The 23,528-nt window shown below is 39.0% G+C and overlaps 1 protein-coding gene across 7 annotated transcripts in view; it reads left to right on the forward strand.

Annotated features, from left to right (window-relative positions):
• IFTAP (intraflagellar transport associated protein) overlaps positions 1 to 23,528 on the forward strand; it is a 58,702-nt gene that overhangs the window by 29,273 nt on the left and 5,901 nt on the right. For all 7 annotated transcript variants that reach the window (XM_015250015.3, XM_015250014.3, XM_072969806.1 and 4 more), the window contains 4 exons: positions 9,983 to 10,137; positions 11,384 to 11,455; positions 12,846 to 12,912; positions 21,450 to 21,643. In XM_015250015.3, the coding sequence (XP_015105501.1) occupies positions 9,983 to 10,137; positions 11,384 to 11,455; positions 12,846 to 12,912; positions 21,450 to 21,643 (488 nt within the window). The remainder of the gene's footprint in view (positions 1 to 9,982; positions 10,138 to 11,383; positions 11,456 to 12,845; positions 12,913 to 21,449; positions 21,644 to 23,528) is intronic.

Genomic DNA, 23,528 nt, shown 5'->3' on the forward strand with positions numbered 1-23,528 from the left:
GGAAGGATAAACTGGCAGTTCAGAACTTGTAGATACTAACTACATATATAAAATAGATAAACAACAAGGTTCTACTGTATAGTATAGGGAACTATATTCAATATCTTATAGTAACCTATAATGAAAAAGAATATGAAAATGAACATATGTGCATATATGTATGACTGAAACATCATGCTGTACACCAGAAATTGACACAGCATTGTAAACTGACTATACTTCAGTTTAAAAAAAATGGAAAAAAAAGAGGCACCTCAAAGTTAAATATTAAATGAATCTTGAGTCCCAAACATAAAAATATAAATGTAAAATATTATATATATGTATGTATTTTTTTCTTCAGTATTTCTAAGAATGACTTCTTAAAAAGGAAGATTTATGTAGGTATTTTCCTTAGATTGAGGGTCAGAAGGAAATGCGTTTTACCTCTCCAAATAAATGTTTAATTTTTTTGTTCATGATGGGAAAGTTAGAAGATACAGAGTGGCACCAACACGCGTACATATACACACACAGCAAAACAAAAACTGTACTCTTTCTCAGCAATAAAATGTTTAGCTACTCTGGGGCCACTCAGAATGAAGATTATGTTTCCCGTTCTCCCTTGCAGTTGGGTATAACCATCTGACTAAGTAGGTGCCAATAAGAAGTAAGAGGAACTGATATGTGTAACTTCTGACTCATGGCCTTAAGAAACGTGCCCTGGACTTTTTATTCTTCTTCCCCTGGCTGGAAATGGGCAATCATGGGAGTAACTCCTTAGACCCAGAGGTGGAAGCCATGTGCTGAGGGTGGCCGAGCACCCCACCAGCTTGGATCCCTGAGTTGTCTCATAGGGCAGAGCCCGCCCACCTGCTCTAACCTGTTGCTTAAGAGAGAAATAAAATTCTTGTTTCAGCTGCTCTATTTTGGTGCCTCCTTGATGTAGTAGCTTAAACCATGCCTTCCCTAATAACAGTGGGGAGAAGACAGACTGGCTTTCTCCTTCTCTTTCTTCATTCTCTTGCTGGGAGCAAGGGTGTGGTAGTGCATCATCCTGGACTATGTGGAGAAGGGTGGTACCTTAGGAATGGCAGAGCGGAAAGATGGAGGTGGGTTCTAGGATGACTTTGTGGAGCAGAACAACCATATTAGCCCTGGATTAACTATATCCGTACTGTTGCATGAGCGAGAAGTAAACTTCCATCTTGTTTAACCAACTGTTACTTTTGGGTATCTGTTTCATGTAGGCGAACCTATACCCAATTAACTAATTAATAAATCCATAATCCTGTATCTTAGAGATAAACTGTAGGTGTATACATCCTTCCTGAATTTTCCCATTGATTAATTTATTTACATGTATACAATTATTAGTTAAGAACATGAGACTTGGTGACAACTAGGATTTTAACCTGAGCTCTGCTACTTCTCAACTAGGTGTTCTTAGGAAAGTTATTTAATATCTCTGAGCTTCAGTTTTGTCATTTGTAAGAGATATAATAACCTCTACCTCATAGGCTTGTTCTTAGGGTTAAATAATTATATATATTTATATAAAAACATATACATACACATATATGTTTATTTATATTAACAGCACCTGAATTATAGTAAGGGCTCAACCTGATAGTTTCATTCATTCATATATTCAGCAAGTTTATTATAATTATTTTGTAAAAGTGTGATCACACTATATATACTCTTTTTGTAACTAGCTTTTTCATATAACATTGTATTATGTACATCTTTCCATGTCAATAAATATGGTTATTTAACAATATTTTTCATGGCTGCATTGTATTTAATCATATGGCTATGCCATTATTTACTTAACCAATCTTTTTTTAACATTTATTATTGATTTATAATCATTTTACAATGTTGTCTCAAATTCCAGTGTAGAGCACAATTTTTCAGTTATACATGAACATATATATATTCATTGTCACATTTTTTTCTCTGTGAGCTACCATAAGATCTTGTATATATTTCCCTGTGCTATACAGTATAATCTTGTTTATCTATTCTACAATTTTGAAATCCCAGTCTATCCCTTCCCACCCGCCGCCCCCTTGGCAACCAACCTTTTTGTTGGACATAAGTTATTTCCAATTTTTGGCTTCTGTAAGAGATGCTATATTGCACATGCTCGTTCATTCAGTTCATGCTTATTGAACACCTAGTATGTGCTGAGTACTGCTCACATAAATGAACAAAAGAGATAAAGATCATTACCTTCAGGGAATTTGCATCTTGTAAGGGGGAGATAGATAGCAAACAATAAACATAATAAAGAAGAAAAATTTCTGTGTAGGAAAATAGTAATTGCTCTGGGAAAGAAGAAAAGTCTGGAACAGAGTGTGGAGGATCATGAGTGCTGGTAGCAGTGTAGGGTTGCAATTTCACTTGGGGTGATCTGGTTAAGCCTCCTTGGGAAGGTAAAATTTGAACGAGGATTGGAAGGAAGTGAGGGAGTTAAGCCTGTAGAGACTTGAGGGAAAAGCATTTGAGGCCAAGGGAACAATCAGTGCAGAGGCCCAGCGACAGTAGCTTCCGGCCTGGTTGGGGAACAATGAGGAGGCCAGTATGCCAGGGTGGCTGGAGCAGGGGTGAGGGAAGTAGGAGCTGGGGTGTGAGGTCAGGGCAGACAAGGCATGGATAGCCTTGTAGGTCCTTGTAATGACTTTGGCCTCATTATTATTATTGGTAGCTACATTTTTGTACCCTTCTTATTTATGGTCTTTGGATAAGCTTTTACACATGGAAATGCTGGTTCAAAGATATGCAAAAATTTAAGGCCTTGATTAAGTAAAAATTTTCAAGGGAATAGATCAGACATTTTTTGGCTTTGTAGTGAAATCCTTGCCCATATAATTATTTCTTTTGGATAAATTCTTAGACATGGAAATGCTGGCTGAAAGATATGCAAAATGTTATGCCTTTGAGTGAGTAAAACTTTTAAGGGAATAGATCCTATTTCTCATAGGCAGAGGTCATGTCTTGGAACTTTCTTAACTCCTCTTCCAGTCTTCCAGCCTAGCACTGTGTTACACACACAGTGAGCTTGCTGGTTGAAGTGTTGAGTATCAGTCTACCTTCCAGTCTTAACTGCTATGTGCCCTTGGGAACGGAGAATGAACATTCCCCCTTCCCGTTTCTGACCGAGATCCCCATTCTTCTTAGGCTTACATTTTAGTGGGAAGAGATAGACAATGAACAATTAAGAAAGGTAGTTGCAGATGATTTCAGATACATTTGAAGAAAACAGGACCCTGTTTCTCAGGCTGTGACCGTATGAGGAGATAAGATGGTCAGACAGTTGTAGCTTCAGTTAATGCCTGCGTTTCTCCCCTTGCCTGGATGCGGAGGGAAGCTGGAACTCTGTAGTTGTCCTTTGTTTTGATTTCAACAGGTGGCACCGCATGGAATTGGATTGGTGATGGTGGTCTTTGGATCAAACTCAGCGTTAGAATCAGGGGATATCCAATGTGGAAACAATCCAAATGTCCTTTAACTGGTGAATGGAAAAACAAAATGTGATCTATCCATATAATGGAATAGTTCTTGACAATAAAAAGGAATGAAATGCTAATACATGCTACAGCATGGATGAACCTCAAAGATGTCACGCTAAGAAGTCAGGTACAAAAGACCACATATCGTATGACTGTATGTATATGGAATGTCTAGGAAAGGCAAATCTGTAGCTTTAAAAAGTAGATTAGTGGTTGCCTGCTTCTGGCAGTAGGAAGGAGGAGTGACTGTAGATGAGTACCTGGGACTTTTTAGGGTGATGGAAATGATCTAAAAATTTAATTGTACTGATGGTTGCACAACTTTCTGTATAAGTTATTAAAAATCATTGAATTGTATGCTTTAAGTGAATTTTGTGAATATTCCTCAATAAAGCTGCGGAGAGGTGGAGCTACTGTTTGTGGATACTTAGATCTGTACCTGAGTTCTTCACTGGGTGAGCATGTGGCCTTGTGACTCTGAATTTGACTGAAGAACTTAGGAAGTTCCTGCTTGTTGTAAATATTTTCTGTTAAGAAAATAAATCATTTGTGCATAGACTTGACAGTTTTAAGTAGATAAGGACTGTGATACGAAAAGAAACAAACTTCTTGGATGCAACAAGATCCTACCTTGTGTAGACAGTGCCACCAGGTCAGTACGAGAGGTCTCCCACGAAGGGAAAACTGCATGACCCAAGGTGGGAATGCATGGGGCCTGAGCAAGAACCACAACGTATTCCAAGAAGACAGGTGTCACCCTGTTAGGGATTCTGGGAGCCAAGCGAGGCCAAGCTCTACTGTGCTGTATCTGCTCCCACTCGGGAGCCCCTCCCTCCCATGGCCTTGACTAAATCAGTTGGGAAGGTGAGCTTTCTTATGGGATGATTTGATATGTGTGGCCTCTTTGCATCAAAGTGGAATCCATTTGACAGATTGCAAGCATGCCATATTACCTACTGCCACCATCACAGAGATTGTTTTAAAGGTTATCTAGGGCATGCCAAATTAAAAGAAAAGTACAGATGGCAGTGGAAAGATAAGGTGAACATTCTGAGATATAGAGAGGGAGGAAATACAACCACTTGGAGACAGTATCTTTATTTCTGTTCTGGAAACACAAAAAGAATTCACTGAGTGACTTCTTTTTTCCTTTCTTAAATCCATCTTTGAGGCCCTCTATACTTCTCATCTGGATTACTCCAATAGCTTCAGTATTTCTACCTCCAGTATCTGAACCACTCTGCCCCATTCCATCCATTTCATCTTCTTAGAGCACAGCTCCCGTTGTGACTCCCAAGGGCCTTGGTATAGTATAGAATTTTTGTCAGGCGCTGCAAATAGCATCCCCTGTATGCATCACTAAATATGTATTCCCGTCTTCTTGGAATGCGTTGTGGTTCTTCCTCAGGCCCCATGTGTTCCCACCTTAGGGCTTCGGTCATGCACCTTTCCCTTCATGGGAGACCTCCTCTCTTGCTCACCTGTGGAAATCATAGCTGCCTTTTAGAGCCCAGCTCAGACTCCCCATTCCCGTGTGAAGCCTTTTGTGAGTCTCCCTAACCAACTGTGATTTCACCATTCTCTAACTTTGCATTCCCTTAGCCTCTGCCTTAGTTGTGTCCTACTTGGGTGGTTTGCATACTTGGCTTAACTTCTTCGTTTGTAAACTCTGTAAAGGCAGGGACTGGGTCTTACCCATCTTGGTCACCATGCACATAGTTGATAGCCAGAATAGAGCTTTTGGGCTGAACGAGTTGCATAACTCAACTACGACTCAGCTTTTCTTCCTGAAAATAAACTTGCAGCTGCCTTATTCTCTCTTCACATTTCTTCTCTCTGTAAGTGCCTAACAGTGGACCTTTCAAAAGTTTCAGCTTACTGCTCTTGTGTCCCTCATCCTGGACTTCCGACACACGTTTTTCCGGGCCAGGGTTGTGCATTTGTGTCTTGGCAGCTTGAGAACTATGACTGTGAATAATGAGTCAATTATCATCCAGCCTCAGGGAAAGCACAATTATTCCTGACTGGCCAGGCTGAGGTAATCCTCTCCTCCCTCTGCCCTTTCAAATGAAGAACATAAAACAGTTGGAATTCAGAGCACTACAAAGGGAATTTAGACAAAACATTTGTCTGCTGAATTTAGCTTCTTTGGATTTATTCTGATTTATGATTGATTGATTTTAAAATTGCTTATTTAGTCCTAATGAGTATTGCTCCAGGGGACACCAGATACCAAGGAGCATGTGATGAAGAAGCAGTAGAGTGAAGTCACTTGGCTGGGCAAGTCAAGGGCAAATATTACTGTCCAGAGAAACACTGCTCTAGGCTAGGAGTATGATGTGAAAATCACCCCTCTGACTTTCAAAGTACCCAACCTTGTTATAAGCATGATTGCTTAGTCCCCATGCTCTTGGCAGAAGGCTTTTTGCAACTATCCCGTGTTGCACAGAATTTTTCCCTCCATGAATTTTTCTTTTCTTCTAGCCACATATTCAGTATCTCTTCACGACTGAGAATATGCTCCTGATTTATATTGCTATTGACCGCAGTGCAGGAGAACAGACACCCAGGGGCTGCTGACAAGATTTGGTTGTGAATTCTGATGTTGGTTGTGTTGATCTGTGAAAACTTTCCTGTACGTGTGGTGAGATTTCTCAGCTCGTGGACACTAGTCTGGCCTTTGAATGGATGAATCTGGACTTTTAAAAAGTTTCTTTCAAAATTGAATTCTCTGAAACTGATTGCTTTCATCTGTAAGCTATGTAATCAATATATGATTAATTTATCAAGGCATCAGTAGTTTCAACCTTTTCAAGGAGTGTGACCTTTTCCTTTGACCTGAAATTAGACGTTATAGGTACAGTTGATGGCCTACATTGTAAGGGAGATCTGTTGGAAGCTTGTCTATTTGGTATCAAAAGAAAATTGAAATTCCATTGCTTCCAAATAATGAAACCTTTAAAAACCTTTAGGGGGGAAAAAACAAAAACTAAAAAACCTTTGTTTCATCTGTATGGAAGTTTTGACTCAGAAATGCCCAAAGAAATGCTCTTTCAGGTCTCAGTAACCTACTTGTTCTCTGAAATATTGCTGTGAGATTTCAAAAGTGTATTATGTCTGACACTTACTTCAAAGCAAGAAACATTAGGGACAAGATGAAAGGGTGGAAAAGGACTCTGATGGAAAACAGAAACAGAAGAAGAAGAGACGCGCACTTGGGTGGCGTGTTTGGCTTGCCACCAGGACCACTCTGGGCGGCAGCGTCCGGCTCTCTCATCAGGCTTATTGGCCACTTCGGATTCTGGGCTGTGCCAGCATCGGCCATTCTCACACTATCATATTGAAAAAGAACTATTTTTCATCTCATTCTGCCAAGAGGTTTATTATTTGCTGGTTTTTTTTTGTTGTTGTTTTGTTTTATTTTTATGTATTTATTTTTTTAAATGAGAGTGAAAGTCCAAGAAGCACTTGTGTGCTTCTCGGTCTTTGGAGTGAAACAGTGTGCACTCTCGTGGGACTGTTTTCAAGGGTTAGGAAGGAGGCTTAAACTGTAGGTTAAGTCAGAGAGCAAACAGCTTCTTTTCTGCACCTTTTGGTATTTTAAACATGAAAGCTTTATATTTACGCCAGAAAGAAGTTTCCAAAGAGTGAGCAAGAAGTTTTCTTAGATCTGAGACCTCAACAGTAGTTCCACATCAGCATCAGAAGCTGGGACTTGGTGATGTTTTTCTCTCTATGTCGAAGGCGTTTCATCTGGTTGCCTGTCAGCCAACCTGACATTGTGCTGGAGATGGCAGAGGAGCACACTGAGCGATCATGCGGACAAACAGAACTGGTCCTTAAGGAACAGCTGTTCTTCCCAGACATCACTGTGATTTTCAAGTACTTAAGTCAATGGATTATGACAGTAGTGTTGTACTGGGTGCGTCGTATCTTTTTTTTTCAGGAAATACTAGATTGAGGCTGTGCCAGACTTAAAGGATAAGCAGGGAGAATGGAAACTATTCCACCTCTTATTAGAACAGGGCATGGAGGCATGGCAGGTAGCCACAGGCCGTCTTCTTGCCTCTGGCTTGGGTGAAGTTTGAGGAACCCTTTCATTCCTCCTCACTCCTCCTGTTTGCAAGCATGTCCATGCCTACCTTGCTCCACCTGGCTGCAGTGCTTACCTTTGCCCTAGGACTGATGATTTACGACATCTTTCTGGTAAGGACATCTTTGTGGCTGTGAAACAGGAAGAAGTCAGGGAGGGTAAGTCTGAAGACCATTTCATCCTCACTTCTCTGGTCTTCCATAGCGCTGGTCACTCCATTCTTCTAACCCTCCCATTTCCTTACCCACTCGGTCCCTCAGCCCATCCGCCCCCAGCAGCCAAGGCTAGTGCTTCCTATCAGAATTTCTAGGGATTTGTTGAGGCACAAGGCAGAAGTCGCCTCTCCGGATAGTAGCTGGTTAGGAGTTACGGGTGCTGGTGCAGGAGGAAGTAGAGAGAGCTGACCTGAACTGGTATCATGTGCTAATAAAACCCTTTAGAGAAAAAGTGGTGCTTTCAGCATTTGTGTTTTCCCTCTCTGGCTTATTGAGCTAGGACTGCAGTACAGACTAAGTTACCTTATCTCTGCGTCCCTACAGTATTTCTGTGTTAATGTCCTGTAGACATCCCCACAGGTCTTACTTCTACCAGTGATGGTATTCAGAAGCAAGTAAAGATTCTGGCTGCCTTGCACCAGGCTCTGATCATCAGAACAGCAAACATCTTGCTGATTTTGATTCATGCAGCCAACAGCTCAAGAGAGACAAACCTGACCACTTTGCTGGGTTAGGCTGTCTCGTAACCTGTTCAGTTAGATACCTGCTTAAGTTGCTCACAGATAAAACAAACCCATGTCTCTGGGATCTCTTCCTGGTGGAGTATTTTAAGGGAATGGAACAGGTTCCGCCAACCTGACAGTAGCTTGATTTCTGCCACTGGTGGGCCTCTTTTGAATTTCTTTATCACTCTTCTAGTGACCCCAGATGCAGGTCCCTGTGTTTGCTACTGTCATTTGCAGCAAGCGAGTGCAAGTTTGGTATATGCCGTGCACCCTTGGTTCTTCTTGTACTATTGTTAACTTTTCTTCTTTATCTTCTTTCTGGGATTTAAAATTTTTTTTTCCTGCTTTAGTCTTCTCTTCTCTAGGACCCTTTCCCTTTATTGGCTCTATTATTCTGAGTTGCACAGCACAGTGGTTAGGAAGGACTGGGTTCAAATCCCCACTCTGCCACTTACAGCTGTGTAATTTTGAACTAGGTACTTACTCTCTCTATAGGCCTTGGTTTCCTCATCTGTAAAATGGAGATACTAACAGTACCTACCTCTAGGTTTGTTGTGAGGCTTAAATGAGATTTCTGAGATGCTCATAAAAGACAGTCTCACACTCAAATAAATGTTAACCCTTATTATCTATTTTACTATTACTGATAATATTAAAAATAATTTTTTGGCTTATACCATTATCCCAGTGTAGTCGACTACCGGCTCTTAACCTATAGCTGTGAGCTTTCTACCACATTTTAGCCTATATTTGCAGCTGCCTCTGGGATATTTCCCTCACAGTTTCCACTGGCACCTCAAATGCAGCATGGACAAAGGTTAAATTCATTCTCTCTCATCTGATTTTATCCCCCACATTTCTGTTAATGGCATCATGGTATCATAATTTTCTCTTAATTTAGGATGAATCTTAGATTCTTTCCTTACCCTAAGAAGATAATCATGAATGTGCAAAAATTTAGTACAAAGGTACTAAATTAAATTAATTTAAATTAATTGTTTATAGTTTAAAATAGTTGAGAATAGGAATTGGTTAAATAAATTACGTTAAATATATACAGTATAATTCTCTGTAATCATTAAAATTATGTAGAAAAATGTGCAATAACATGGAAAGAAATATTGCTCTCCAGCTGACTTATAGTACGTACAGTATAATTCCATTTGCTTTTTAGAAGTTTATGGATGCATAGATAAAAGATGAGAAAAATAGCCACTGAAAACATTCTGTTGCAGATTTTCTGTCTTGTAGGATTATGAGTGATTTTCTAACTCTAATTTTCTTCTCTCACAAATTTTCTAAAGTTATCCATACGTTGCTTCCATAGAAGGGGAAAAAACCTCAAATTTAGGGAAAAAATGAGATAAGTAATGTCTAAGAGTCTTGCAAATACTGAACTTCACTGACCTTTTAACAATGACTGAGGAGAGCACTGTTTAAATAGTAAGCACTTATAAATATTCGTGGAATAGTGAATGAAATGGTGTTATCTTTCTATGCATTTAAGAATAACTTTATAAGTTAAGAGTGCTAAATTAGCCTCAGGCATTCAGTTTGTGGATTTCACGGAAAGGTATCTTTTTGTTTGGAAGAAAGATTCTCAATAAACACAAAATAAACTAGCCTCGGTATGGTGAGTCTTTTCTAATATTATGTAATTTTTCATTGCAGATAATGTGACCAAAAGAGGAGCCTTTGGAACCAATTCTTTAGAAAACGCATTTACTTCAATAAAATTTACTCCCAGAAATGAGCCAGATGATCATCATCTTAGAAATAAAGCCATCTTTCTTCGTTCTTCATCACAGTGTTCAGAAGAAGAACAGGTAATACCACAGCACATTTACAGAAACAGAGAAAAAAAATTCATCATGGATTAAATAAAAAAGAGGCCGTAAGAACATAAGAAACATTGGACAGTTATTAGATCAGTAACTCAGACTCCTGAGTCTAGAAGGAGCACCCTTGAGACACTTTATTGAGAAGCACCATCACATTTCCTGATTTCAGCAGCCAGCGTTTATGATGGTAACGTGGTTATCCTCAATTTTTGTTAAAAACCTCTTAAGGATCTGCCATCTGCAGATTTTTAAAAAAAAATTATTTCTGTATTTTAGCTTGTCCTCTGTTTGGGACAAAAGAGTTCCTTTTCATAATTTTCTGTGTAAAATGGGAGTTTGTTTTTCCTGTCCTGGATTCATGTCTGTGGGCTTACCGTGGAATCTGTTACCTTGATTTTTCCAAGAATGGTCAATAAATACATGTTAGATGCCCTTTTCCTAATCTTCAAATCTTTGTAGACTATTGACATTCTCCTTAGCTGTGGTTTTTAACTATCAAGGAATCCTAGTGGAAATTCTTCTACTTTTTTAAACCATTTGAGTTTCTACCTTCTGTCTCATTGTGTCTTCCCCGTGATATTGTGGACAGAATTGCATCTGAGATTGTGGTTTTATGCAAGGGGAAAAAAAATCTCCACATTAGAAATGTGTTTCTATACAGCAAAGGGCTATAATTCTTTAATTCCATAACTTGTTTCCAGGGAGATGATTATGGAACAAGAATCTTTTTTTTTTCCCCTAGAAGACTCACTCTCTACTGGCAATCATTGGCAATTGGAATTACATTTCTGTTGAGTTTTTAACCAGCATGTGAGAGGCAAAGACTTGTTCCGTGATATTTTTTTCCTAATAACCTGAAAATGTTGTATTAGCATTCTCTAATCTGTCCTTCAGAGGTTCATGGGGATGGGGTGGGAGTAAGGATAGTAAAGTGGGGAGTGTTCCTGTTTTACACGTAAGAAAACTGAGGTTAAGTAATTTGCTTTTGGTTACACTGTGGATGAGTCTAGAGGACAGAAGTAGAAGCCAGACCTCCTAAAACCTGTTCCCTGACCTCTGCTATGGCTTAGTGTATCCAGTCCATCGAGCATAGCTAACTAGGAAAAAACTAGAAGGGGAGTTTTACCGCCTCAAGGGCTACAAAATCAGCTCCTTTATTTTTGGTTGTTTCCTTTTCCCATCAATATGTCCTCACTGTTTTTTGGTTTGCTTGTTTGTTTGTTTGTTTCAGATAGTGATGGATGAAGGCCAAAAAGTTGGCAGTTTCTTTCGAGGTGATCTGAATCGGGCAGGGAAGGTGAAGGTAAGGTAGGATTCAAGTTTCTTCCATGGCCAAAAACAAAACAAAACAAAACCCATAAAAATAAAACAAAACAAAACCACAACAACAAAAACCTCACAAGATTCATTTGCTGTCTCTCATACAAAGTTGGAGAACTCAGCAGACTTTGTCCTTATGGTTTTTTAAAAAAATAGATTTTTGAGTGTCTTGAACTATCCTTGATTGACTGGGTTCTGGATCTTTTTCTCCTCAAAGCTTAACAAATGGAAGGGCAGCTTCCATAGAGACACACGACTCTCGTCCCCCTGAATATATACCATTAAGAGAAATGACAATATAACAGATCCACAGGTTTCAGTGCTGAAATCATCATGTGCACAATAAATTTTTACTGTCACTTGGATTTCAAGAAATAGCTGCAGTTATGTACTTATAAGCAATGGAACCTACCATTTTTAATTCGCATGAAAGAGCCGTGGTCTGGCTAGTAGAGAGTTGGGAAGAAAGACCCAAGATGTGTTTTTAAATTCCAGTAATGAGATCTAAATTTGTAACTTTATGGTATTTTGTTATGCACATGTTTGAGGTCATAAGCATAAAAGGTATTGTGACATTATACCTTTACTAGTAAATGGTGAAATCATTTTCTTATTTACACTCTTTGATAGTCACCTGAGATAAATTAGTTCATGTTTGAAATGTTACCATTTTGTTCATTTAAACCATCTCATTGTCAGTGTGCAGTGGGAAGCAGTATTCCACGTGGAATAGTTTTTCATTGAAATGCTGCTATTGTGTCCGTAAAGGTCATTTACTCTGCTTTTTACCTTTTAAGTAATTTTCGGTTTTATTTGCTCGAAAGAGAGAACACTTGATTTTTTTGCCCTGCTCACCTTTCTTGTGATTTACGTGCAGCTGAATGGTTTTGTTTTGAATGAACCTTCTCTCCTGCTTTCTTTAGTTTCTCCTCTCTGACTCTTTGGCGTTTAAAGCACACTGTTATGATAACAGCTGACCCACCACCATCATTTGCTTGAGAAGCAAAAGCAATAAAAGAAAAGCAAAACACGGAGACACTGTTTTGGACTGTCTTGATGGTGGTGTATGTTCTGGGATAGAATCAGGAACAAAGTCCCTTTTCCAAATCTCCCCAGACCGTGTTTTCGCTTTCAGTGTAGAGATCTTGATATGGTGCCTTCAAAATCCAGGCCAACTTCCAAATTTACTGCTTCTTTCAGATGTCTCTGCGAGAGCACAGTGAACACAAAGATCTCTAGCTGGGACTCAAAAGTTAATGGAAAAGTGGATCCAGTTACTTACTTGTGTATTGTGGAAGTGCATTCATTGATTCTTAATCGCATTTTTTTCTCTAGGTCTAATATGCATAAAAGTGATGTTAATCCTTTCCTAGGTAGACAGTTTCCTAGATTTGGAAGATTTGGACGTGGATGAAGAGATCAAGCCCCAAGTGAGCCAGGGTATGCTTTCTGTTGCCTTTCTATGCTGCTTAACCTCTTTCTAGAAACTACAAATAAGACTTTAGATAGCTTTTCCTTTTCTTTCATTTTTTTTCCTGTTTTCTGGCAGTCCTTACCTCTGCCTGCCCCGAGAGAGGGAAAACTCGAGTCCTGCAATCTCTGTTGATAACAAAGATTTCAGCTGAAAGGCCAAACAAAGCTTGTCAAAGGTTGTAAAGCCTTTGGCCTTAAATGAAATAAAGGTGTCTCCCCACCCCCATTTACCACATGACTGATTTTTGGATAATTGTCTCAGAGCCACTTAAGGCAAACCCTAATTTCTTGGTAGCACCATGTTATACATTGAAATTATTTTTAAGTACTACATAAAATATAGGTTGATCATAAAAATTATGAAAGTATCAGAATTGATCATAAAATAAACAAAAAGAAAATAAAATCCAAATCTTTGCTGTTATAAATATTTATTAACATGTAAGCCGAACACTTAAGACTAAAGATCTATTGTAAATGTTTCTTCTGGGGCGTCTTCCCGCGTGGGCCGAGCTGAGAGAGACAGTGCTGGTCCTTTGATGTTTATGTAGATGAGAGCTTTTTCCTTTCCTGGTTAACATTTCTGTGTAAGCATTGACATCCTTTGTTGCTCAAAGGAGCTTTGAAATATGTTCAAAATTAGAGTTATTTGTTTTGAAAACTCTCATTCCTAATTGAATATGCAAGAATCTCTCAAAATGACTGTTGAATGTTAGGGAAGGCGCAGTTATCCGTGGGGTTTGGTTGCTGGTGTTTAATTGCTGACAGTTGTTGGATAGTCATAAACAGGAATCTTGTCATTATGTTTGGTCGGGGCCTTCTTTTAGTCACACAGGAGGTAAAGTGAAGGGTGGTTAGTTTGGGGGTGGCCACTGTCTGTAAATTGGCTGTGTAAACCTCTGCTTTGGCTTCTCTGGTTGCCTGAATTTGAGAGGCTTTGGTAATTGGAAGCAATTAACATTTTTATTCTGCTTCCAAACATCACGCTACTCAACTGAAAGGACTGTTCTCAAGCCCAGGATTAACCAGTAGACTGCAGATTTTTTTCCTTGCTCACTGGTTCAAGTGAGATCAGTGATCTCACTGAATCACATACTCCTGGGAGAGGTTCTCTTAACTTTAATGCTTAAGGCAGCTTGGAATTTCTTTATAGGAGCAGTTTAGGGGCTTTGATTGGATTAGAAGGGGTAGCTAAGGACTTACGAGGAAGCCAAGTTTGTAGAGCAAACACATCGTTTCTGGGTTTTGGGTGATCTGGGGAGAGGAAGCAGATTCATGGGTCATGCTCCCAAGAAAGAGTCTAATTCAGAAGGTCTGTTGTGGCATCTAGTGATTTGCATTTTTAACCACCACCCCAGGGTATTCTGATATAGTTCATCTGTGGATGACACTTAGAGAGAAATGGTTCTAGTCTGCATGTAGTACATTTGCAGTATAAAATTAATTTCAGAGGAGGGCACAAAAATGCAAGAGTTGGACATTTTTGTGATGGTTTAAATTTCTTGCTTCCTGCCAGTAATGAGGAGGTCTGTATACTGACATAAACCTACATAACCAGCAAATCTGATTTGGGCTATATCAATCTTTTAAATTCGTCTTTTTACCTTTTCCATTATTTTTACATTGTTTTCTTTAAACATTTTTTAAGTATTTTTTTTAATTACCAGATCTATTTTTGTAATTTAAAAAATAGCATCAAAATGTCTCATTAGTATGATTTTTCCAGAAATCAGATAACAGCCTCCTTGCGTTCGTGTATAAAAAGTTACTGAGACTGAACCAAGTCTCAGGGGACTTGAATGAGCTACTCAAACCTTCCTTTGTGTAAAATCATGTGAAAAACTAAGGCTGGAAAGCAACCTAGGCTTTAATGATCTAGTCCAATTACCAAAAAGACCACCAAGCTTTGCAATTTCCATAATGCACAATCTGGGTCATTTGAAAGGAAAAAAAAAAAAAGGAAATAGTTTGTGCCAAGGTGAATTTTAGTTTGGGTCTAATTTGTATTAAACTCCAGGAATGTGAGCAGAAGGCAGATATTTACATCAGATGGGAAATGTGACATTTTAAATAGGCAAGTTGCTTGTATAATTTTGGCAGCTGAGAGGTTTACTGATTAGATTCTGTTGTTATTGTTTAAGCAACAGATTTGCCTGGGGCAACAAGGAAGTGAGTTGCATATTGTTTTTCTACCACTGACTTTAGTTGTTCACCTTTTTTCATTTTCATAAATATTCTCCAAGATTCAGGAGCTTGATTCTGTACTTGGCTTATCGTTTTGGCAGCCCAAGTGGAGACAGTTTTTCCAAGCAGCCAACTCAGTGCAGAGCTGTTGAGCAGTTGTCGGAGGGAACACTGGCCACAAGGTCTGGTGCCTGGTGTTTATTTGACATCAAATTACACACCTTTTCCTCCCTCCTTTGAATTTGAGATAAGAGAGGTAATCTGATGGTTAGTTACTGTCGTGCTCCAGACTGTTATCCAGAAAGATTATTATTTGGCATATGAATTAGTTATTATGCTCTGGTCATTAGGGTAGGAAGAATCTTCTGGTCGTCTTTATTTTTACCCCACTTTGGTTGGCCCAGCCTGTTTTTCTCGCTGAGTGCAATAGGTCGAAGAGACTTTTTTTGAGGTCTGGTTTTCAGAATTATACTGTCTTATACAAGTCTCTTGACCAGTGGGTGTACTTATGCTGTGGTTGATTATATTAGATGAAAATGGGCAGCTGATTCCTGCTCAGATATTGGCAGCCTTATTTGATTTTCATTTTCAAGCTTTCCAGTACTCCTAATTCTAATTGAAGGCATCAGTCACTTCTTTCTTTCTTTCTTTCTTTCTTTCTTTCTTTTTCTTTCTTTCTTTCTTTCTTTCTTTCTTTCTTTCTTTCTTTCTTTCTTCCTTTCTTCCTTTCTTCCTTTCTTCCTTTCTTCCTTTCTTCCTTTCTTCCTTTCTTTCTTTCTAAAATTTTTTCCTTATCTGCAATTTTAAGCAGCTTTATGTAGCCTGTGAATGACCTGGACTCTTATTCAACAGATATTTAACAACTGTGACTGGACCTGAAATATAATGAAGAATAAAACAGATCTGGTCCTTGTCCTCATGGAAAGTCATAGTTTATTGCAAGAATCAGACATTAACCAGATAATCACAAATATATAATTACAAATTGTTCTAGATCTAAAGAGCATATGGCAGGGGAATTTGATTTGTCTGTGGGATCAGAGAAAGTGCTGAGAGCCTGAGATCTAAAGGATAACCTATTAACTAGGTGAAGGGAGTGGTGAGGGTGAGGGGTGGGTAGGAGAGTACAGGTACAGCATAAAGAATAGCATGTGCAAAGGTCCTGAGCTAGAAGATGGCATGTTTCAGGCACTTCATTTATTTTACATTTAGGACTGTTAAAAATCATTCTTTCATTGCTTGGAAGATTACTAAAAACATTGAGAGGGAAAAATTCCTTGCTTCAAAATGTTCCTCTATCCCTGTTCCTCCAATTTTTTTTTAATATGCTAACTTACCAATTTGTGAAAGTCCAGCTTGAAAGCCACGTCAACCCCAAAGGCAAAGCTGCTTCCACTCCATTCCTGAGAAGAGAACAGAATTGGGAAGATAATTCTGCTCTTTCAAACACCTACTTTCCTTATTTCTCCTCAAAGGAAAAGGAAGGCTTTATCTAGTTGGAGAGATTTGGGGGAAAAAACCTTTATGCGTATGGATGAGCCCCTTCGTTTCTTCTTTCGGGTTCATGCTGTTTGGAAGGTGGGTGATGTTATCTTAGTCTTGTTCTAGAGAAGCTTTTCTTCAACGTTTTGCCAGCAGAGACAGTAGTAATAGATCATCCTGATCCAACCTAGGATTGAGCTGATTTGGTGCCTGGGTTTCAGGCTTTAAAAGGGCTGTTCTGCCTCTAGTTTTTGCGTACTCCTAGGGTGTGGCTCTTCAAGGTAAACCGCGGCCCCTCCTCCTTGAAGGTCCTGAGCTCTGTTTTCTGTCTTCACAGCACTGTGAATCTGTTGGTAATTCTGCTAAGCTTCTCAGCCTCTTAGCCTATTTCTTCTTCACTTCTCAGTTTGCCAGCCTCTGCCTACAAATCAGTAAATGCCATAAATTGAAGGACAGCTTAGACTCTTAGACTCACTTTCAGTGTTTCCCTTCTCTCTGGGATCTTGGCCCCTCAGGTCGTGGGCTTCCCTGGTGGCTCTCCAATGCCTTTCAAGTAGTTGATTTTTGTGATTTACCCAGACTTTCTAGTGTTCTTGGTGGGAGGGTTGGATTGATATTAGATGTGGTCTGAGAGCTCCTTGGGGAAACCCCAAGGTCTGAAGGTCAAGTGTGTCGATGTTTGCACTGATATTGCAAACGCAGTGATGGGTAAAGGTGCTAGTAACTTAGTGTGAGTCAAGGTAGAGGCACCAATCTATACTAGCAGTCATTGTAATCTTTACTGTCATGAATTTGTAGTTAAAACAAATGCCAGTTTCCATTGAAAATGTCCTTGATGAAATGGTAAAAATTACTAATTTTATTACATCTTGATCCTTGAGTATACCTCTTTTTAATGTTTTGTGTATATAAAGCACTTCCACTGCATGCTGAAATACAATAGTTATATTTCACATACACATGAAATACCTGAAAATTTTTTCATAGAAAAAATAAAGAACACTTTTTCATGAAAAAACATTTGTGCAACTGAATAGTGTGAACTAGTTTTGTTTTTTTTTTTCTTTCATGGATCAACACTTTATTTGAATGAATGACTGACGAAGTGTAGTATACAAGAATGGATGAAGTGAGCCTGTGTCTTTGAGACAAACAACTGATTGTGTTCATTGCCAAAGATAAAATTGGCAATGGATCAAGTGAAAATTGGATTTTTGGAAAAATTACATCCAGTACTGTGAGCTTGACAACTTCCCAATATTTAAAGCCTTTTCTGATAAAATTGGTAATGTTAACGTATGTGATTTTTATATTGCATAATGAAATATGTCAACATTTGGAAGATCTGTGTAACACAGTGAACCAACATTTTCCAAATAACCAATTGATGATGTTACAAAATCATGCACAGGACAAAGCCATTCAACATGTAAGATAGACCAATGGATTTTAACATGAGTATGAAAAGTTCACTGAAATGGTTTTGTATTGCACAATGAAACTATTTTTTAAAATCTTTATCATTTGTCTTGATCTAGTGTGGTATCAAAGAAAAATACCCACAATTATATAAAAAGACTATTAAAATACTCATCCTTTTTCCAACTACATATGTGTGTGAGCCTAGAAGTTGCTTTTTTTCATCAACTGAAACAGCATATTCCAAAAACTGAATGCAGAAGCAAATACAGAATCTAGCTTTCTTCCATTTAAGGCAGATATTTGAAAGCTTGAAAAAATGTAAACCAATGCTTCTCTTCTACTTTATTTTTGGAAAATAGATTTTTAATAAACATATTTATTTTAATACATGATGGTATTATTTTAATGATTCAATAATCAAATATTTTAAAAGTTGTCTTTTTTAATTTCTAATGTGGTAAATATTGATAGATATAACCCCCATAAACAAAACTTCTTTGGGGTCTTGAAAAACCCCAAAACAAGAACCACGGAGATAAACTATCCTATCTGGAAGCTATGTGCAGAAGAGGTCTGAGTGCATTTCTTATCTATATCCTCTTTGGTTTTGAGGCATACTGAAAATTTCAGGAAATTTTGGCCATTTCTACATGGCAACAAAGGAATGGATTCGTTAACTTTATAAATATGATAGGCAGATCAAATTTATGGTTGTCTAGATTATCAGATGTCAGGTAGATTTCTTTCTTTTTAATGTTGTATTTAATTACATGATTATAACCTTTGACTTGTTGGTCATTGAATAAATACAGAAAGACAAATGGCACAAACACATAGTTTATAAACAAAGAAAATTCTTATCATGTAGTTGAGAAAGAGACTGAAATACTTTCAACCAGGCTTACCATCCAACATCAACACTCATTTTTGAGAATTGCCTTGACTCTACAAAGCACGTTAGTCAAGATGATGGTATTTAGTTAAGATGAAAACTAATTGTTTTAGAAACAATAGATCAGATTGTATCTTAAAAATCAGATTTCAGTTTCTGAAAGTTTTACAGAGAACTTCATTCCCCACCATCAATGAACACACTCATTTTCCCCCTGAGAGAATGAATATAAAAATTACCCACCAGTAATTGTAAAATGGCTAAAAGATAAGGTAGCTTTCTTTATATGTTATGTTTTATCAGACTATTCCTGTCCATATTGGTTTCACTGTTTCATAAATCTGTCCTCTTTATAGAGTTAAAGCAGTTCAGTTTTGTTGTTGATTAATCTCTGATTTTATGTGTGAGAAATCTTAATCCTGTAACAAAATTTAGTTTTTGAGGCTGAGGACTAGACATCATTCACAAAGTCCTGTGGGTCAGTAGTTTCTTTGTACTTGCTGTTCAGTTTAAAAGTCGAGATGCAGGAAATTCATTTCCTTTCTGCCAGTATGCGTTGAGAATTTACTGTGCATAAGGTGCTGTGTTAGGCTCCAACAGCTATGCATTTGTGCATTTTCTTTTCACACTGAAGAAACAAGTGACAAGAATTTGAAACGTGGTGGATACTGAGTCATATGGTTTTGAAAGACTTCTTCCCACAGCAGTGGAGTTTTTATGAAAGAAACCATTTTTGCTGAAAACCCTACCTTCTTTGCAAACATACTAGGAAAGTGAAAAGTTTCAGCAAAGCAATTGAAGAGTTGTCCTTCCTGGTGCTCAATATTGCCAGTCAGATTTTAAATAGTTCTGAAAGCAGAATTGGTTTTGATTTCACATTTGAACTGATGTTTGCACTGGCGGCCAAGGGGTCTGGTAGATACTGGTTTTCACATTAAGAGGCTTGAACCTCTCTCCTCTTGCCTTCATCCCCGCCAGTGAAGGAGGGACTTTGGACTCATAAAAGGACACCTTAGAAAGCCAGTCTCTACACCAACCTCATTGAGTTTAAAAATATTACTTCTCTGGTTATAAAATGTGTAAATGCACTTAACGCTGAATAATCATGTCAATGTGCTACCGTAGTGACATTTCTTGGCCCTGAGTTGGGAGGTGTCATCTGATAGATCTGAATCATACATGTGATGAAAGTGCTTAGTTAAAAGAAGTTCATGATGTGACGTCGTGGGCTGAGAGCGGGGGCTCTGCAGACAGACTGCAGCTTGGCGCCCTGCGTGCGGGTAACTGTGTTCGAGCTCACTGCCTGTAAAATGGGAAATGAGAGTTGCTGAGAGGATTAGCTGAGTTAATGCATTTACAATGCTGGCTATTATTATTGTTTCTATTTCTCCTCATTAATTAGGTCATATTCTATGATTTCAGTAATTAATCATAGTAGAACGCCCTTCTTCCCCATCCCGCTACCCACGTACTCAGTTTCTAGGTTTATGTTCTCTGTTGCTGGAGTCTGAAGCATTTGCTAGTCGTGTCTCTTGTGAAGGTTATATCTGCGGTGGTTGAGAGATGTATTTCAAGTAAGTTGCAGGTTTTGAATGTCAGTACCTGCTCAGTTATCTCCCCAAATATGCTGCTGTTGGCAACAGCCAAGGCAAGCCTGTTGTTAATTAATGACTTCCACTGAGAACTTAATTAGTGTCTTAATTAGGATCATCATCGAGTAGCAGGCAGCGGCAGCCTGCGCCAGCTGCAAGTTATCGGCTGGCTCCGGCAGCCCTTCCGGTCCTGCGAAAACTTAGGCCGGGGAGGAATCCCGCTGCGCTTCTGTTTGTTTTTCTGTCTTCAGGGAGAGCTGTGGAAGATCACCGGTTGTGTGTGGTCCATCCTTGTTGTCACACGTGCGAAAATAAGGGAACACATCCACTGCTACTGGACTGATCAGAAAGCCAAGATCGGCTTTTGAATTCTTGGGATTGTTCTAAACAGGCCGTAAAAAAACACATTGTTGTTTGCAAGTGTTGAGAATTAGGCCATGCATTCTGAGTATGACAGAGTGTTTCATTTTTTCTGCTGAAAATTAAAGTTCCTTCCTTCTGGCATCATTGTTTTTATATATATATATATATATATATATATATATATATATATATTTGAAATATTGCCAAGTTGTTACAGGATGAAATCAGCCCTCCATTTTCTTTGTCTTCACCCCTCGGGAAAGTGTGACTTTCTTGACTTATTTTCCTACAGAAGTAGGAATTGGGTTGAGGATGAGAGGGATGATCAAGTTACTCCCCAAACATTTCTCCCAGACCTTTTGGATGGATTGTAACTCTGCAACAATAAGATAAAAGCAAATGCATCAGTCCCTTGAGCCAAGTTCCAGAACGAGGACAGGCATTGTGAAATGGACCTACTTTACTTGAGCATATTTGCTTCATCCTTTTGACTGTTATAGGCTTTTAGATGATTTAGATCAATTGTGACCTTGGTGAAAAGCTCAAGTGAAATATTTTGTATTCAACAGATTTGCTGCTTCCAGGAGAGGTGGAGCAGGATGTGAGCATCAGTGTCCCTTCTTACATTTCTTCTGCGGCCCAGCCTCTTACCCCTGGAGTGAAGCCAAGGGCCGCCGCCACGGCCACTGCCGCCGCCACTGCTACCACCGCCGCCGCTGCCGCCGCCGCCACCATAAAAGGAACAGACAGACAAAGGGAAGAGGTACTCCACAAGGAATTCAATTTTCCTGAATTGCCTCGATTTTGCAGTGTGTCCTTTCAGAGAAATGGCAGTGTACCTGTGTGCTTCTGTATTTTTCTCAGATTTGGGAAAATTTAGAATTCAGGTTGCTTAATTGGGACCCTCTCACTGCTAACTCTTTAATGTGTATAATTCCTTTTAAACACATGGAGAGCAATTATGTTTTTATGTGGAAACTATGTTTGTGTCATGATGTACGCCATGCTACAGGACAATGTTCCCTGGGGACTACGAGGTAGAAAGGATGGACAGTTTTCTTATCTCTTTCAGTCTGCACTGGCCATTTTTCTTTTTATTATTGTTTCCAAGGTCCCATAAACGTTTTGCATCACTTAAGGTCAGGCCAGGCTGCTATAGTAGGGAATCTCAACAATAATGCAGTGGCTGAAAGGAGAGCGAAGTTTATTTCTGTCATGTTAACAGTCGGTGGAGAGCCTTTAAAGTGAGTGGGTGGCTCTGTTCCCTGGGGTCATCAGGGCCCAGGTTCCTTCTCTCTGGGTCTCCACTGTGCCCCAGGACATTGTCCTCAAGGGCACGTTCAGAGTCAGGCCACTGTCCTACCTGGAGGGGCAGCAGATGAGGGTGCGTGGGGGCGGGGGGCGCAGCGCGATTCGCCCAAGGCTGAGGGCGCAGGGCTCTTCATTTCTGCTCACGTTCCACTGGCAACCACTTCTTCCGTGTTCCTGTCCAGTCACCGAGGAGGCTGGGAGAGGTCCTCTAGCCATGTGCTTCACAAGCGCCAGAGAGTGGGATCTTTCACATATTAACTCTCCCAAATGCACAACTTGAAAGTCATCTTTTGCGGTCATTTGCAACTCTTCTGTGTACACTAAACAAACATGCACCAACCGAGGCTGCTGGTGGTGCCCGGTAGGGACCTTTGTCACCTTTTTGACTCTAGCATAAAGGGCTTCAGATATAAGTTGTTAAGGGCTCTTTATTATTGCTTCCTAATAAAACTCCTAGGGTGTTTCTTGATTATTCAGTCATTCACTTGAAGATATTCTGTTATGGAAGCAGTTGTTCAATTAGAAATAATCCACACATTTCAATTTTAAACTGCTTCTTTCTCATAGGACTTTTGTTACTGCCATCACAAAAGTCTACCTAGGATACTTGCAGGTTTGTATTAAACCCTCAAATTGGTTACCAGATGAATTGGTAGGGACAGCCACCATTCAATATGCTTTTTGAATTATAGATTGCTTTCTCTGACTTGTAAGAAAGTGAAATTGCAAGGTGATTTCTAGCAGGAATCAGTTCCTTTTAAAGACATGTTCATGTTCTTAAGTTCAGTTGTGACCATACAAATTATTGGATGAGCCAGTGGTCAGTGGCACCTAATGCCATTATAGAAATTGTTACGAAATGGTTTTAGTTGATAGATTAAAAAAAAAAAAACCTGAATGATCTCTGGAATCTATCATATAACCAGTAAAATATAAGTTAAAACCCTGTATGTGATTGTATCTTTAAGAGGAATATAAATTTCTTCCCAGAAAATGTGAACATTTTAAAATGTTGGAATCAAAATGATCTGAACAGTCTTTGCGTTGGCAAACTCATGAGACTTAGGTAGATAATTCTTGCCGCATTTTGAATACCCGGAGTAATATTTTGGTTGGGATTTTTACTTCTAATCACTATATGTTGGAGAAACTTTTCAGAATCACAGTACTGCACCAACTCTGCCTTGGTTTAATAAGTATTAACCTTATTTTAAGGCACCCAGTGCAAATAAAAGAACATAATCAACAATTTCGGGCACCTGTGTCCTATAAAGACCTACCAAGGGGCTATTTTGGGCTAGAGATGGTAATTGGTTTCTGTGACTTCAGTCTCAAAA

Source organism: Vicugna pacos, chromosome 10, assembly GCF_048564905.1.
Source record: "Vicugna pacos chromosome 10, VicPac4, whole genome shotgun sequence".
Classification (NCBI taxonomy): Eukaryota; Metazoa; Chordata; class Mammalia; order Artiodactyla; family Camelidae; genus Vicugna; species Vicugna pacos.